This window comes from Aquarana catesbeiana, linkage group LG06 (genome assembly GCF_042186555.1).
Source record: "Aquarana catesbeiana isolate 2022-GZ linkage group LG06, ASM4218655v1, whole genome shotgun sequence".
NCBI lineage: Eukaryota > Metazoa > Chordata > Amphibia > Anura > Ranidae > Aquarana > Aquarana catesbeiana.
In genome coordinates, this window is record NC_133329.1 from 81215508 (window position 1) to 81232378 (window position 16871).

At 42.0% G+C, this 16871-nt stretch overlaps 1 protein-coding gene across 2 annotated transcripts in view; it reads left to right on the forward strand.

The window, feature by feature from the left end:
- PEMT (phosphatidylethanolamine N-methyltransferase) overlaps positions 1-16871 on the forward strand; it is a 247669-nt gene that overhangs the window by 53578 nt on the left and 177220 nt on the right. For both annotated transcript variants that reach the window (XM_073636305.1, XM_073636306.1), the window contains exon 3: positions 812-927. In XM_073636305.1, the coding sequence (XP_073492406.1) occupies positions 812-927 (116 nt within the window). The remainder of the gene's footprint in view (positions 1-811; positions 928-16871) is intronic.

Sequence of the window (16871 nt, forward strand, 5' to 3'; positions counted from 1 at the left end):
AACTGTTAATGGGCAGGCTGGGGGAAGGGGGTGAAGACAATTGCTGATTCCCCTGTCAACACTACCAGTGGTTGCAGCTAAGAAATTTGCACAGTGTATGGCCTGCCTTAGAGTGAGCCTGTCCCAAAAGAACAACCATGGATATTTTCCACAATAAAGCTTAAAGCTGCAATTTTTATTATAGTTATACTATGTGAATGGGGACATGTAACAAATTTAAAGTAGGTGTTGTCCTAATTTAACTGCAAAAGTGGAAATCCACTTTAAATGTGGCTAACTCTCCCTTTTTTCTGGAGTTGGTAATCCCAGGGGTATCCAGAGTCCACATAGGTGGTAGACAGTGACCAAGCCCATGTTGGGCAAAATAACTGACCTTATTGCCTGCCTTCCCTGTTGCTTATATTTGCCTTCTGTTTGCTCCCCACCTTGGAGCTTACACGAGGTTTAGGACCATTGGTATGTGATTGCCCACTTAAGTCAGCACTTAGGATGAGAAGGAGTGTCGCAAGCTTCTGATTCTCAGAAGTACCAGCAGATGTATCTGATGCAAGGCAAAGGTGGGGTTGGGGGTGAAACCGAAGGTGAGTGTCAGCAGGGATAGGGGGGCCATTAATTGAACCTGTTGCTTGACCCTGCATGAACATACAACATGGTTATTTTAGACTTCTGACAATTTTTTATTTAATTTTGTATGATTATGGCTGTCTTCTTCTTCTTTTTTTTTTTTTTTTTTTTTTTTTTTTTAACAATGACCTTGAAATTGTACACTGCTTATTATTGTCTATTTAAATATCCATCACTGTCGTGGCAGGTGGCAAGATGGGAGTACAGGAGCCATGCTCTCTCAAGGCTTTTTGGGTCACCGTATATCGGCTGCTACAGTCTGGGGGCCGTCATTATATCCCTAGCGCTCTATAGAAGTCACTGGTAAGTAATAACAAACCATACTTTTTGTGTGCAAAAGGCCAGATTTACTCTTCTATAACTAGCACTAAAACCGAGTGAGAGTTGAGTATAAGTGTCATGTGGCGCAATCAACATTGCATTGTGTGTTCGGCAATGCGCTTGTCAGTACTTAAAGTGGTTGTACACCTCTGAAATTTAAAAATGAACAAAGGATATCCCACTATAGTGTGCACTTGCCTCAATCCAAAGCAATATGTGTGGTTCTATCTGCTTTCTCTTCCCTCTATCTGATTGAGTCACTTCTGACAGGTTATCCTGACACTACAGAATTCCAGGGGATGCCCTTCCCTATTTAGCTCACAGTAGGTGGTTGACAGCCTCAGGCTGTGCATGTTTTGTTTTCCTTTGAGAGGGTGTGTCCATTCCCTCCAATCAGGTCTCAGATTACACTCAACTCTCTGCTCTGTGCTGTGCAGTGTGTGACATCAGGTTCCCACCCCCTACTTTCTGGATACCAGAGATGCTTTATAAATTCTGTACTTTGAATGGCTGTAGAGGAGAGGTCTGCAGATAAACAGGGACAACTTATGCAGGAGGATTTGTTTCGTCCTTGTGTATCACCTGAGGCCAGTCACTTTACTGGGTATATGTAAGGGTTTACTAGAATTAGAATTCTGGTGCAAAGCATTGCAAAGTTGTTTTCAAATGAAAAAAAAAGTTTTTTTCAGTTTTGCAGTTTTTAAATTAACATTAAAAAAAAAACTAACCAACAAGCAAACATAATTTATATATTAATAGTTAAAGTACAACTAACGGGGGCCTATATATTTTTAGTGAACCATTAACAAAGCTCATAAAAATGACACACATTATTAAATATAATGCATAAAATCATTGTTCCCTCTTACACCTACAATTGCTTGCTCTCACCCCCCTCCCTGAGCCTGTGCTGCTGGATTTAGATAGTGCTGCTAGTCTTGCAGAGAGAGCACATCATTGTCCTCCACTATACTACCATCTGTGTCTTGCACAGGGAACTACAGTTCCCATGATTCAGTGGACAGAGGCAAAGGCGGGACATGGGAAGGGCACAGGCGAGCTGAATGTGAGAAGAGTGGGCAGAGCCTTGGCGTGTCTTCTAAGTTGATTGACATGCTAGGGCTTTCTAAGCAAAGTTAGCAACACCCACTAATGACATCACGCTGCCGCGCTGTAGTCAGACATTTGGAAAACGAGGAAGACCTGCTGTCTCTACAATAAAGGAAGCTCACAGGCTGGAGGGGGCACAGATAACTTTCTCTATATACTTGCATTTGCATGACAAACCAAGACAGACATATTGTACATTCTACTTTTATTTTATCACATACTGTTTTTTTTTTTAGATTTTGACCTTCGTTCTACTTTAAAAAGCATAGATCTAAAAAAAAAAACAAAAACAAAAAAATCAGCAAAAAATAATAGTTGCGGGAAGAATGAGTTAATTATGGCCTATTAGGATAAACTAGGAATTAATAAGTGGTTGAATAGAAACAGATTTAAAAAAAAAAAACTACTGGCATCAAAGGCCGATAGAAGTGCATCCCATTTGATCTGCAGATGAATGAAACTGAGTAAATACAAAAGTAACAATGTTACTTTGTATCCCTCTATGTTGCATCTAAGCAGTGTTTTATAAACATTGTGTCAGATATCCCTTTTTTTAAAACAGCAGCTATTACAGTTACTGAACTTACACAGCAACTCCCTGCTGTCATTTTGACAGCTGGGACTCGCCAGTAAATGTGGGTGTGCATATGTGTGTGGGTGTGGGGAGAGGAGAGAAGAAGAAGATAGGGTGTATTTTGATGAAGTTTTCTATGTGTTACGGCATGCTACAATGTCCACAAGTGATAAATCGGGGATAATGAGCTTAAAGAGGAAGTAAACTTCATCTGCATACTTTTACCTGTAGGTAAGGTTTACCTATAGGTAGTGAAACATCTCCTAAACCTGTACCGTTTAGGAGATATTTCCAGTGCATGCAGCCAGTGACATCACTGGCTGTCAGAAACAATGAATCAGACCGAGACAGGAGTGCAGTTAAAATCACACTTGTTTAATAATAATTGTAAAAGGTAAACAGAGCAATGTAGTCAAATCATAGCCAGAGTTCTGTAACTGGAACAGATAGACAAGCCAGGACGTCAGGGAGCCAGAGATCAGTGTACTTCAGGACAGGAACTCAGGAAACTGGAGAATCAGCGTAGTGGAACAGCAAGCAGGATCAAGGATCAGGAACCAGGAGGGATGTCAGCCAAGCAAGTCTTCAACAGGTACACAGGAGAGAGTCTCTGGATGTGTTGACCAAGGCAAAAGCAGAGAGGGACTGAACTGAACAGCTTAAGTAACCAGCAGGACTGTCAAATAGGATATCATCATCAGGTGAGTCACTGTGGAAAAGATTGGAGCTGGCAATTAATCGACAGCTGAGCAGCCTGCTCTGAGAAGGACCCTGACACTGGCGCATGCGCTCTGAAGGAACAGCCCACGGGTACGCCTTCCTTCTAAGCCCATGCCATAAACGCCGTCTCCCACGCACATGCACGGGAGCTAACTCGGAAGAAGCTCCGGGAAAGATGTGAGCCGTGATATCGGTGTGCGGGGACCGCTGCAACAGCTTTGTTCTAAGGTAAGAATTTCATAATGAGCTAGTATGCAATGCATACTAGCTCATTATGCGTTTGTCTTGTAGCTTTTTTTCAGGTTTACAACCGCTTTAACCGGTGTATGCCCAACTTTTACTTTATCTATCGGAATAGGCACAAATCCAGGAAAAATGTACTCGCATACAAGAATATTCACATATAGACAGATTACATATCGTTCCATGGGGATAGGCAGGTACAGAGCATGTGAGTGATATAATGTGCCCTGGTTTGGGTGAACAAGGTTCTTGCAATTTATAATTTTTTTTTAAATGATGCAACAATATGCTGTGAACATCTCCAAGAAAAAATGTTTAGTAACAAGTGAACATTCTGCTTTGAGTACCCCAAACTTAAAAAGGCCCCTTCATCATACTATAAAAACAAAACTCAAGTCGGGCTCAAATTACAAGAAAGACCAGAAAGCCCCCCTGGGTCCGGGGGGGGGGGGGGGTCCGTTAGGGGCGTCGCATTTGGCACCCCTAACGGAGCACATTCGGCGCAGTACAAATCCCATATAAAATCAAATAAGAACAAAGAAAGAGACAGCAAATGGATTGTTGGCCCTAAGAGCTAGAAATCAGAATTAAAGTATAGTTTCCTAACTAACCCTAATCTCTTCCTATGCGGTTTGCTAGCTTTCTCTACAAAACATTCCAATACAGTGCCACTATGGCTGCCCTTTGCCTCCCCCTCCTCCTTTATAATAAAGGAACTCCCTTATCCATACCTCCCAACATTTTGAGATGGGACGGAGGGACACCTACAAGCAAATGTATGTAGGCATAGGACACGCCCCCTGCCACACCCCCTTAAGGGAGAATTAACCAAAAAGAAGTTATTTAAATCCACAAGGGCTTTTTTTTTTTTTTTTTTTACCACTACTATTCCTTTATATTGACTTTTAAAATTTACAAATGCAGCAATTTAGAATTTTGATGAAAGGTTTAGCACTGGGAAACACTTTTTGAAAGATAAAAAGTGCATTTTATAAACAACTATATAGATCAGACCAAAATGAGGGGGAAAGAGGGACATTGCTCCAAATCAGGGACAGTTCCTCAAAATCAGGGACAGTTGGGAGCTATGCCTTATCCTATACTTACTATATGGTTTGAAAAGAATCTCCTGGGCAAACGTGCACATGCATTCTCTGGGGCCGTAACTCTCAAAGCTGCAAGATTCACCTAGCAATGAACTCAAACCTCATCCCTAGAAGCAACAACTTTGGTATATACAGTATGTAAGCCCACATGGGATATTTAAAGTGTACTTTCTAGTGCAAAGTCCTCTTTAGTTCACTATTAGGGAACCTGTTTTACCATAAACATAAATCATGGCCTATTAAATCTGCTGATTATGTAAAAAAAAAAAAAAATGTTCTCAGGCTCTGTCACATTCCACTTTCCCTTTGTTGTGTCACCCAAATCTCCTTCCACATATCATTCTCTAAGCTGGTTACTAAACATCCAGACATCTGCGATGTCAGACTGCTTTTTTTAATCTTTTTTTCAATTTCTTTGACGTTCAAAAGTTTAAATTGGAACTCCAGACCAACAGAAAAAAAAAACGCACATGATACACAATGTATACTATAATACACACTGTATATGTAAATTGCCTAAAAAAATGTCTAATCTTGTTCAGCTGGTAATGTGATCAGACATATTTTCTGGATCAGTGTTTCTCAACCTTATTGAAGCCAGGGCCCGGTAAATAATTCCAAAATCTTCTGTGCGCCCAAAACAAAAACAAAAAATTACACTCGCACAAAAAACACTGAGTACATACAAAATATGTATTTAACCTCTGGAAGACTCTGGGATTATATGGGTAGGAGGGATGCGGGGGTTAAGGCTCTGGAGGGAGTTGGGGGACTGTGCAGCAGATGTAGTGGCTCTGTAGGGGATGAAGGTTCTGGAGGGGGTTAGGAGACTCTACATCTGACTTGGTGGCCCTGTAGGTAGGGTTCCACCTGTACAGGATTCACCTGGATAGTCTGGGTTTTAAATCATGTGTCTGGGTTTAGTCCACCTGAAACCCGGACACATTATTTTGACCGGGCTGTGGCTCCCCAAGTAAACATGACAGTCGCACGCAAATCTGTTGCTCTTTCCTGGAGCTGTGGGCGGCTGTCTGGGGGCAGATTTGGCATCACTGAAGGGTGGGGCGATGATGTCAAACAGAGCAATTTGGCCACTGTTCGCACGCCGCATGTAGCACCCAAATGTGTCCCAGGTTTTATAATACTATAGTGTTTACTACGAGAAATTTTTTTTGCCCTGTGCTGCTAAAGTGTTCGGGTTTGGCTTGAAGCAAAGGTGGCAACCCTACCTGTAGTGGATGAAGGTTCTAAAGGGGGGTTGGGGACTCTACAGCAGACTTCATGGCCCTGTAAAGCATGAAGGTTCTGGAGGGGGTAGTAGACTCCACAGCAGACTTGGTGGCCCTGTAAAGCATGAAGATTCTGGAGGGGATTAGGAGACTCCACAGCAGACTTGGTGACCCTCTAGGGGATAAAGGTTCTGGAGTGGGTTAGTAGACTCTACATCAGACTTGGTGGCCCTGTAGGGGGATGAGGGTTCTAGAGGGGGGTTGGGGACTCTGTAGAAGGCCCTGGAGGGGGTTAGGAGACTCTACATCAGACTTGGTGGTTCTGTAGGGTATGAAGGTTCTGGGGGGGGGAGGGGGGTTGGAGACTCCACAGCAGACTTGGTGGCCCTGTAAGGGATGATGTTTTTGGACCGATCTGGGAGAAACTGTGGAGGAGGGTCTCTCCAAGAAGATGGGGGTTTTGCAGGGGCAATGTGGGAGACTGGAGAGAATAGAGGGAGCTGGGGGGCATTGTTGGACACTGTTGGTGGCACTAATGGGGGGCTGGAGGCTTTCTGGCAAGCTAGTGGGCACTGCATGGGGCTAGTTGGCACTGAGAGGTTGAGGGCCCAGTATGGGAGGTTGAATGGTGCTATGGGAACTGGCAGGAACTGTGGGAGGTTGAAGGATCTGCAGCTAGTTGGAGACCCAGGAGGATGGAGGCAACTGCCTGGCAGTGGGCCATGGCCCAGTGGTTGTGAACCACTATTTTACACAGCCATGTCCTTTACCTCCTTTTTCTTCAGTGCTGTTAAGCATTACAACCTGGTCACCAGCTCTTAATCCCAATGTTATTTTGACCACACTAAACAAGGGGAGAGGAGAGGGGGTAGTACTGCCACCTATCAGCCCTGCTTGTAAGTGGCACTCAACTGGGCTTTGTGATGGAGCTGTATACATTTTAAAACTGGATGTACAGAAATATGTATTTCATCAGTGTATTTAGCTGTTTACCTAATGTTCAATTTCAGAGCTTGTTCACACCAGTGGCCGCATTATACAGTGACTGCCAGTGTACGCTGTGAAGGGAGTGGTGCAGATGTGTCACATTGTTTACTTTTTACTTTCATAAAGTGATATTTTATTCATCTATATTAAACACAGTGGGTTGCAATGAAAGTGCTGCATGTCCTACTTTTTTTTTTTTTCAAGCGCCCACCAGTCAAGCATGGTTCTGTAAACTTAGTGTAACCACTGTAAATCCAGCAAACATTTAAAATATTGTAGCTTACCAATCATTGGATGTGGTAGCTGCATTCATTTTTTTTTTTTTTATTCTTTTATTCCATTGTTTTTACCTGGTAATAGGCCAGTTACACACTTCATGTCTTAGGGTGGCTACATTCAGTCCTCCGCTGTGTCTACGTAGCCACCCTTGTACAGTAGCATTGTCAATATGTAGAGAGGGTAGACTTGTAGACTTAGATGGACGTTACATTAATGACTCCATTCTACCCAGTGGCACCCACCATGCCACATAGCAGGATTCAGAACGGTTTTGAATAGATGCTCAAACTTTTTTCAGCCTATAAAATGTGTTTTTCCCCTGCTCCATTTTATTGCATTTGCCCATTCTAAGAGCATTAATTTATTTCATTTTTTTTACAAAGTTCAGTAACCAACAACAGCCGCTAGGTTCATTGCTTTGCCTTATTACATAATTTAGGATTTAATGTGCTGGATGCTTTGGGGCAAAGAAGATTTTCTTATGTAGGTTTTGATTTGATTTTATCTTCCTTGTCTCTTGGATAAAACAGTGGCTCGCCTTGTGCTCAGGCCTTTGATAGTAAACGTCCTATGACAAAGGGCAACTCTCTAAACTGTTATATAACAGGGCCATGCTTTGACTTCAAAGAACTTTTATTCCCCATAAATGACTTTTCATTTTCTGGTACACAGCCTTTAACTTTAACTTATCTGGATGTGCTGTGCCAACAGACATCTTAAAGTGGAGTTCCACCCAAAAGTGGAACTTCCACTCATTAGATTCCTCCCCCCCTCCGGTGACACAGTTGGCACCTTTCAGGGGGGAGGGGGGTACAGATACCTGTATATTACAGGTATCTGTACCCACTTCCGGCGTAGATAGCCGCAGAATCTGCGGGTATTTACGCCACATCCTGTTCCCCCCCCCCGCTGCCTGCTGGGAAACACACGGGTCCCAGAGGCAGCAGGGACCATTCGTATTGCGCTGCGCGACTCGCGCATGCGCAGTAGGGAACCGGGAAGTGAAGCCGCGCGGCTTCACTTCCTGATTCCCTTACCGAACATGGAGGCGGCAGCACCCGAGGACGGAGAGACGCTTCGGCCTCGGGTGCCGACATCGCGGGCGCCCTGGACAGGTAAGTGTCCATGTTTTAAAAGTCAGCAGCTGCAGTATTTGTAGCTGCTGACTTTTAAAAAAAATTTTTTCGGTGCCGCTCCGCTTTAAGGATTGCCGTATCATGACTGATGGATGTGCAGATTGCTGAGGCTCCGGCTACCTAAAAAATTAAACAATTGACCTCCTCCTTCCACTCCCAAATTGACCAGACGACACAGTAATTTTTTGGAGTTGAATGTCCATAGCAGCCTTTTATTACTCTTTCAAACAATTTAGTAATTCAAAAAACTTCATAAACACTCGTAATGCATAAATACATTTAATACATAATCCATTAACAAAAAATCTCAGCCTAATCCTACCTGGTCTGAAGATCTTTGAAGGTCTATTTACTTTTGACCAACCTGTTGCATCTGTCACCCCATGAAAGGCCCCCAGCCACAACTTACGCCAGCTCAGGGACAATTACCACTTGCTACCAACTTAAAACCCCTGTTGTTACCATTGTATTATTAGGAAGGGAAGGGACACCCATGCCTCCAGATGGACCCAACCCCCCTAATTCTCCAGTATTTTCTCCAGCACTGCCTTCAAAGACCCAATAGACCTCCCGCCGCTGCAATGACTAGTAATAAAGGAACCCATAATTGAACATTCAGGTAAAACTTACCCACCTAAACTTTCAGCTATGGAAACCAACCACATTAGTACAAAATTGGCTAAAAACATTACCAGACCAAACCAACTAGGGAGGGTGGGCGGGAGAAACCTTCCTGACACTGTGAGAAGCTCTGACTGATCTCCAACAGAAAACCGTATGGAAATTCTAATCATTCATCAACACGTGCAATAGTACTATCAGAGGTCTCCACGATTAAGCACTCTAATGGGTGAAACACGTAGCCTCAGGTAGGAGGTCTGCAGTATGTGCTGTATACTGTTTTGTGAGCTTGACAAAGCTAATTGGATTCTCAAGATGTCACCAGTGTCTGGCCTGTTTCCTTTGTTTTTTTTTATAATTCATTTATTTTTCTTTTATATAAACAGGAGAGAAATGAACAATCCTTCTGTATGTTACATTCTATTTCTGCACATACAGCCAGACAAGAAACAAACAAAAAAAAAAATACATGATAATAACTCGTTACATTCCATTCCATCTACTCCTGTCTGTTTCTAATATATTATCCAATAAAGATGGATAAAAGAATGAACCCAAATAAACATAAAGGCAAAAGAGTTAAAGAAGACAAAGAAATAAGAGGAGTAATCTTCCTCTCTCATCTCCGCCCTCCATGTTGTTACTTCTTGCCACGTCAGGAGGGGGACGCTTCCCCCAGACCCGGCCATAATACTCCAACTACCTCTCAGTATTCCGACTGCAGTTCCTATTTATAGTCCATTTCCCCCCTCCTTTCCTCACCCCCCCCCCTCCCAAAAAAAACATTCCTCCTTCCCCCCTCCCTCCCCCTTTTTTTGTATCAATTCGTTTTTTCCCTTCCTCCGAAGAAATAAAACAGTTCCATGGCGACCATGTTTAAATAAATTTCCCTTTTTTTTCTCGTTGTCCAGACTAGATCTTCCATCCTGTTTACTTCCTCTACTTTCTTAAGCCACATACTCACTGTAGGGGGTTGTGCCTGTTTCCACTTAAGCGGGATGCATGCTTTAGCTGCATTCACCAAATGACACAAAATAGAATTCCTATATATTTTCCCCGGAATCTCTGACAGATGCAAAAGGCAAAAAGCTGGGTCTTCCTGTATTTCCACTTCGCTAAATTTTTGAATTATCTCCCGGACCTCCCTCCAAAATGTTCTCACTCTGGGACAAGACCATAAAACGTGAAACAAAGTCCCCTGTTCTATCTGGCATCGCCAGCGTTTATCTGATGCATTCAGGAAACATTTTTGAAGTTTTATCTGGGGTTCTGTACCATTGTGAGATGATTTTATAATTAGTTTCCTGTATTTTGGTACATATTGCTGTCTTAAATATTGAATGTATCATATTCGTTTTTTGTTCCTCCGAAAAGGTCCTCCCCAAATCTGTTTCCCATTTCCGGAGGAAAGGTAACTGATAGTTCTCCGATGGTTTAATCAACAACGCATACATTCTGGAAACAGCATGCTTTATTGGTTCAGTCTCCATACAATATTTCTCAAGTGGTAACAGATTCCGATCCAGAGGACTTGGCGGTACCCTAGTACATAGATAATGTTGTAGTTGTACCGCCGACCAAAAATCTAATTGGAAGGGGCCGTTTCTGTCTACCAATTCCTGCACTGTTTGCCATCTGCCAGATCTCAGAAAATGCGATGCGTGGTACAGTCCCAGTTTGATCAGGACGTCAAAAGGTCCTTTTTGTGTTCCTAATATGAATTGCGGGTTCCCCAATATAGGTACTAAGGGTGATTCCTGTGTTGATAACTTACCCTTAAATAAGAGGTTATAACAGACACGGAGGGTAGGTCCTATTGTTGGGTGTGTCTTAGTTTTAGATGCCAACTCCTTAAAACACCAAGGGGCCCTATACAGTAACTCCCCACTCTGCGCTTGCTTCAATCCTGGCCAGCTTTTAAGTTCTCCATGTCAGCACCAATCCAACAGGCGGCCCAGATGTACTGCCTGGTAATATTTATATATATCTGGGACAGCCAGCCCCCCGTTTTGTTTTGGTAGGGACAACAGTGTCCTCCTAATCCTAGGATGTTTGTGTGCCCAGATGAATTTTGTAAATAATGTTTGTATATTTCTAAAGAACTTCCTAGGGTTTGCAATTGGGGAAGCCTGAAGAAGGTACAGAATCTTTGGTAGAATTCTAATTTTAATTATATTGCTTCTTCCAAACCAGGAATGTAATCCCTTATGGCATCTCTCCAATAAGCCTCGCACCTTTTTTAACGCTGGCGGGAAATTAAGCTCATATGTTTTAGAAGGGTCCACTGCTATACAAGTCCCCAGATACTTCAGGAATTGATCTGCCCATTTAAATTTATAATTTGCTTTTAATGACATCATCATTTCTTTCGGGACAGCTACCGCCAATGCCTCTGATTTAGAGAAATTTATCTTGAAAAAGGACAGTGTACTGTATGTCTCAATTTCTCTAAATAATTTGGGAGTGAGATTATGGGATTGGTCATTTGGGAAGAGCATATCATCTGCATATGCTGCAACTGTTTGTTGAGTTCCTCCTACCGTTATTCCCCAAATATCCTTATTAAGCCGAATTCTACATAACAGAGGTTCCAGTATCAGTGCAAACAATAAAAGGGACAGTGGGCATCCCTGCCTTGTCCCATTCCTTATCGCAAATGGGGGGGAGACTACTCCGTTTACCTTCACTTGAGCTTTAGGTTCTTTATACATGCTTGCAATCCATCTAATCATTTTCCCTCCCAGTTTTATGTGACGAAGGACTGCAAACATGAACCCCCCATCCCACCCTATCAAATGCCTTCTCCGCGTCTGTTCCTAGGAACACACACGGAATCTTAGTTGAGTTTGCTATATGCATCAAATTCAGGGTTTTGATGGTATTATCCCTTGCTTCTCTTGTTGGAACAAATCCTACCTGATCCTGATGGATCAGGAAGGGTAATTGCTGTTGTAGTCTTAAGGCTCTAATTTTACTGAATATTTTTAGATCCGCATTCAGTAAGGATATTGGCCTATAACTTCCACATTGCTTTGGCCTGTTTCCTTTGAACTTGAGGGTAGCATGGGGCTAGAGTGGGCTCCTGGGCTTTGGCACCCCACTGTACTGTGGTATCAAGGAAAATATGGGGGTCTTGGAGCGGTGGGAAGTGCAGAGATTGCCTAACTGGAATTGATGCAATGTTTATGCCTTTGATCTTACCACATACTATATATACAATGAATGAATGTTCATGACAGAATGTAACTGGTGTAATATACTTGGTGACCTCAATTAACTCCTATCAACAAATATTAACGTGGGTGTGAAAAAGTAAAATAAAACAAAATAACAGCTGCTGCAAGCACTAATTTGTGTTCCCACAAATACAGTGATGCTCAGTACTGATAAACTGGTCAATAAATTAATGTGCATTCATAATTTCACATACTGTTGCAATGTTGTTCACAATAATATACAAAAATATTGCACCACCTCAGCAATGCTAACAAAATTCAACTAAATGGTGTTCCCTAAGGTGAATGTAGTCCATTAAATTAATATACAGTCCATTCCACATCAAAATTTCTTAGGCTGGCCATACATGATCGAATTTTGAAAACATTTTCTTTTGAAAATTAGAAATTTTGTGCGTTTTGTGATCCAATGGTGCCACCATTGATTTTGAAATTCGACCAACCAAGCCTTCAATTTCACCTCATGTTGTTACAGAAAATAATTTTCGTGGCTGGGAATCTTCTTTTCTTTCCGGAATTTTCTTTTCTTGCACTCATGCGCATTTCTTATTCGATTTACATTTTTCGCACAATTCTCCCATCATTGATTAGAAAATTGTTCGGTTTTCAAAAGATTTCCAACATACCCAAATTCTCAATTTTGATGGCCGCACGAAAACCGTCTGTTGCTGTAGCCTATTAAAGGTTCAAAATTTGAACGAAAATTCTTAGATAATAGTTTCGAAATAAAATTCTTTCGAAACCCGATCCATGTATGGCCTGCCTTAGAGTGCTTCAAACGCCAATGGTTAGGTGTACCCTTCACCATATAATGGATATAACAACCTTAGTAATGACATTACATGCTTCTTCTGGGCTCTCAGAACTCTCACCTCAAGTAAATGTAAGTTGAGCATTTGGACACCATAGTATCCCCATTCATCAGGTTAGGACCACTTTATCCTCCCGTCCACAGGGGTCTCTCTTAGGATCACTTTGCCTTGTCTCACAGGAAGGGAGTGTGGCTCCTTTAAATTTGCCTATTTATTCATGCATAGCTCACAGTAGAAAAAGCAAAGATAAAGGGCTCCCATAGTGTAGTATAAAAAAAACAGCACTATCGCTTCACTTCCAGTCCATGTCAGCCTCTCCTCCCACCCTACGCGTTACGTCACAGTCACGTGACTTCCTTAGACTTTTCAATGTGAGTTTTTTTCTGTGGTATACTTTTATCAGTATTGAGCATCATGACAGACAATGTTCTACTTCGAATCAAACTTTACCTAGCACATGCACATTACAATAAGAAGGACTGTTTTTGAATGGAAGCTACATTCAGTTAGAATTTAATATAAACAAGAAAAATTTACTTCCTTCAACTTGGATTTTTCTCATCACTTTGGCCAAAAATGATCATCAAATTGTCCCCATTAAAGATGAATTCCAGCCATGGTATATTTTTACAATAGTTACATTGCTCCCATTTGGACAGTGTGTGTGTGTGTGTGTGTGTGTGTGTGTGTGTGTGTGTGTGTGTGTGTGTATATATATATATATATATATATATGTGTGTGTGTGTGTGTGTGTGTATATATGTATATGTCACCATACCTGGCCAATGCCCCTGGAAGCTGGAAATCACTGGAGCTGACACCGCTACAGCAGTGATCGCCACTTGCTTCCAGGTCCTGTGTCGAGTCGCTGTCCTGCTGCATTCTGAACACAGGAGGTTGGCCTCTCTGCACCAGCGCCATTTAGAGAACTTTGCATTTTCTCAATGAGTGCAAAGCATTCTCTGATTGGATGAGGTGGAGAGGCAGGTTGGTGACGCCATGCTCTCCACCTTGTCCATAGCCAGTCAGGCAGTCCTTTTCACCCTCCGGGCATAAAGATGAAGGGGTCAGCTGACATGCACTGGTTTATATAGTTTTTCATACCATGAAAAAAAAATAAGAGACCCGAGACGCACAAAACATGCAGTTATCAGAGCAACATGAAATGTCAGTTCTCATAAATGTTCCAAGAATATAAATAGTATTGTAAAGAAAGACATCATATTAACATCAAGAAATACCTAGAGGCAAAACCATACAATAGGTTTATATAGTCTGTGTGACCCCATGTCCTTGCTATCTACGTAAATAAAGAATTGTATCTATCTAGAAATAGCTGTTAGTCCTGCATGTGTATTCTTATTACATTATGTTAATTTTTCTTCTTTACATGTATGGCAAAAGAATACTGCTAGCGGTTAATATCACAGTGTAGTTGCTTGAGGAATTAGAACATAACTTTTAAAAAAAAAATTGGAGGAATTTGAAATTTGAGTAAGGGAGACTTAACGCCTGACAGTTTTTTTCCCATCTGTGTCCCATTGGGAAGATTTACATTCACTTCCTGCCCCATAGCCAAAACAGGAAGTGAGAGAAAATTCCTCCAGAATCTCTGGTTATCACCTGAACTAGTGTCCCTATTGGAAGATTTCCCCTCTATTCCTGTTCTGGTGACAACTCAAAATGTGGGATTTCCTTTCACTTTGGGCTCGTTTACAAAATGTGGCATTTGAAAAGCTCTTTTTAAAGCACTCTGAATGGCAATCAAAGCCCCTGTCACTAAATAAAATGGTAAGCTTACAGTCCTATTCATAGGTTGTGTTTGCTTTGCTTCGCTTACAAAAGCATACCCCATGTTGCTTTCTTGGGATTCAAACTTTGTTTTGGAGGTATTGCAGGTATGGGATATCCCAGAATGCACTGGGAAACCAACAAGCAAACTGGAAAGACATCATTAGCAGTCACTTCCGGTTCATGTGTATATATTCTGGAAGTATCTGGTATGCAGCATGGGGCAGCAGGAAGGTGAGCGGGGTCCAGACTGGGGCAGATGAAACTAGCAGACGGTGTACATGGTGTACATAGTGTGCAGCATGGGAATGCTAAAGCAGTAGGTGAGCGGGGAGTCGGGGACCGGACTGGTGAAGAGCAACTAACAGACGGAACACATGGTATGCAACATGGGAATGCTATAGTGGAAGGTGAGTGGGGACTGCAGGAGAGAGAGGACTGAGCAGCAGAGGATCAGCAGAGCTGTGGGAACGGAGCAGGAGAAACAAGCAAATGGTGCACAGTGTGGGAGCAATATAATGGGAGGTGAGCAAGGACCAGAGAGAGAGGAGGATCAGCAAACCAGAGGATCAGCAGAGCTGGAGGTTACTACTTAGTGGGGGATCAGCAGAGCTGGGGGTTAGTAAGCGGGAAATGGCAAAGCTGGGAGTTACTACTTAGTGGGGGGTCAGCAGAGCTGGAGGTTACTACTTGGTGGGTGATCAGCAGAGCTGGAGGTTACTATTTAGTGGGGGATCAGCAGAGGTGTGGTTGCTACGAAGCGGGGGATCAGGAAAGCTGGGGGCTACTACTGTGTGGGGCATCAGCAGAGCTGGGGGTACTAATAAGCTGGAAATCAGCTGAGGGTATTAATAATCTGGGGATCTGCTGAACGAGGGTACCAGTGAACTGGGGATTTGCTGAACAGGGGTACTAATGAGCTGGGGATCTGCTGAGTGGGGGTACTACTAACATGGGGTTCTACTGGACCCCTTTATAACAAATAGAAAATCAACACGCAGTGTCTTTACCAAGTTTCATTAAAGCTAAAAGCTAAGAAGAAACCTATCGGCCAAAAATTGTGTTTTTGGCATTTTGCTGATAAAGAAAAAGGTGCTGATAATGTGCTGAAAATGCCCACGATTTTAACATAATTTCGCCACCATTTTGATGGGATTTTACTGTGCTTATGGTGTTTTTCATGTGACTCAAAAACGTAACACAGGTGTGTTTATCGATGCGTTCTTGCAATGCTTTTCTACGGGGAGGTGCATTTTTGTGCAGTTTTTTTTTAACTGACCAAAAATGTAGAAAGCAAGATTTTTAGCAACACAATGGAAGCGCAACGGACCAGCATGAAGACATACATGAAATTTAAGGGGATGCCTTTTTCTTGAGCTTTTCTTGTGCTAAAGGTGTCGATAATGGCCAACATTAGATTCATATTCATTTAAATCATGATATTGATTCCTAAAGTTGAATATAATACGATTATATAAAAAATATATAATTTGAAAAAAGTTTCGGTTTTCAGCCAAGTGCATCCTACATTTTCTGTTTTGGTTTCGGCACCAACATTTCCATTCAGTGCACCTCTAGTTCTAATTCCTCTTCACTCTATCCAAAACTAAAAAAAAAGTTTTTCCTTTAGACCGGCCATACAATATACAATTTTCTTGTTCAACTTTCCTTTTAAATTTACCAAAACCATATAAAATGAGGACAAACCTAAACACTTTCAATTTGTATGCGATCAGGCAGGCTCATTGCACTACATAGTTGAAGGTAAATCTAAAGGAAATTGAATAAGAAAATATGTATAATGTATGGCCAGCCTTAGTTATACTTTAAAGCCTCATGCACACAGGGTGTTTTGACTGCCGCTTTTAGCAGCGCCAAAATGCCTCTCCGTGTTTTTTTATGTGTCCATGCACACACAGGCTTTTAGGAGCTGTAAGTGGTGTTTTCAAGCTGTATTAAAAAAAAAAAAAAAAAAAAAAAAGCAGCAGCGTTAAGCTGTCTAAATGCGTGATAAAACTGTATACAGTGTTAAGTAGCATCAAGCATTTTTAAGCTGAAGTAATTGAATTTGGGAGTGGAAGA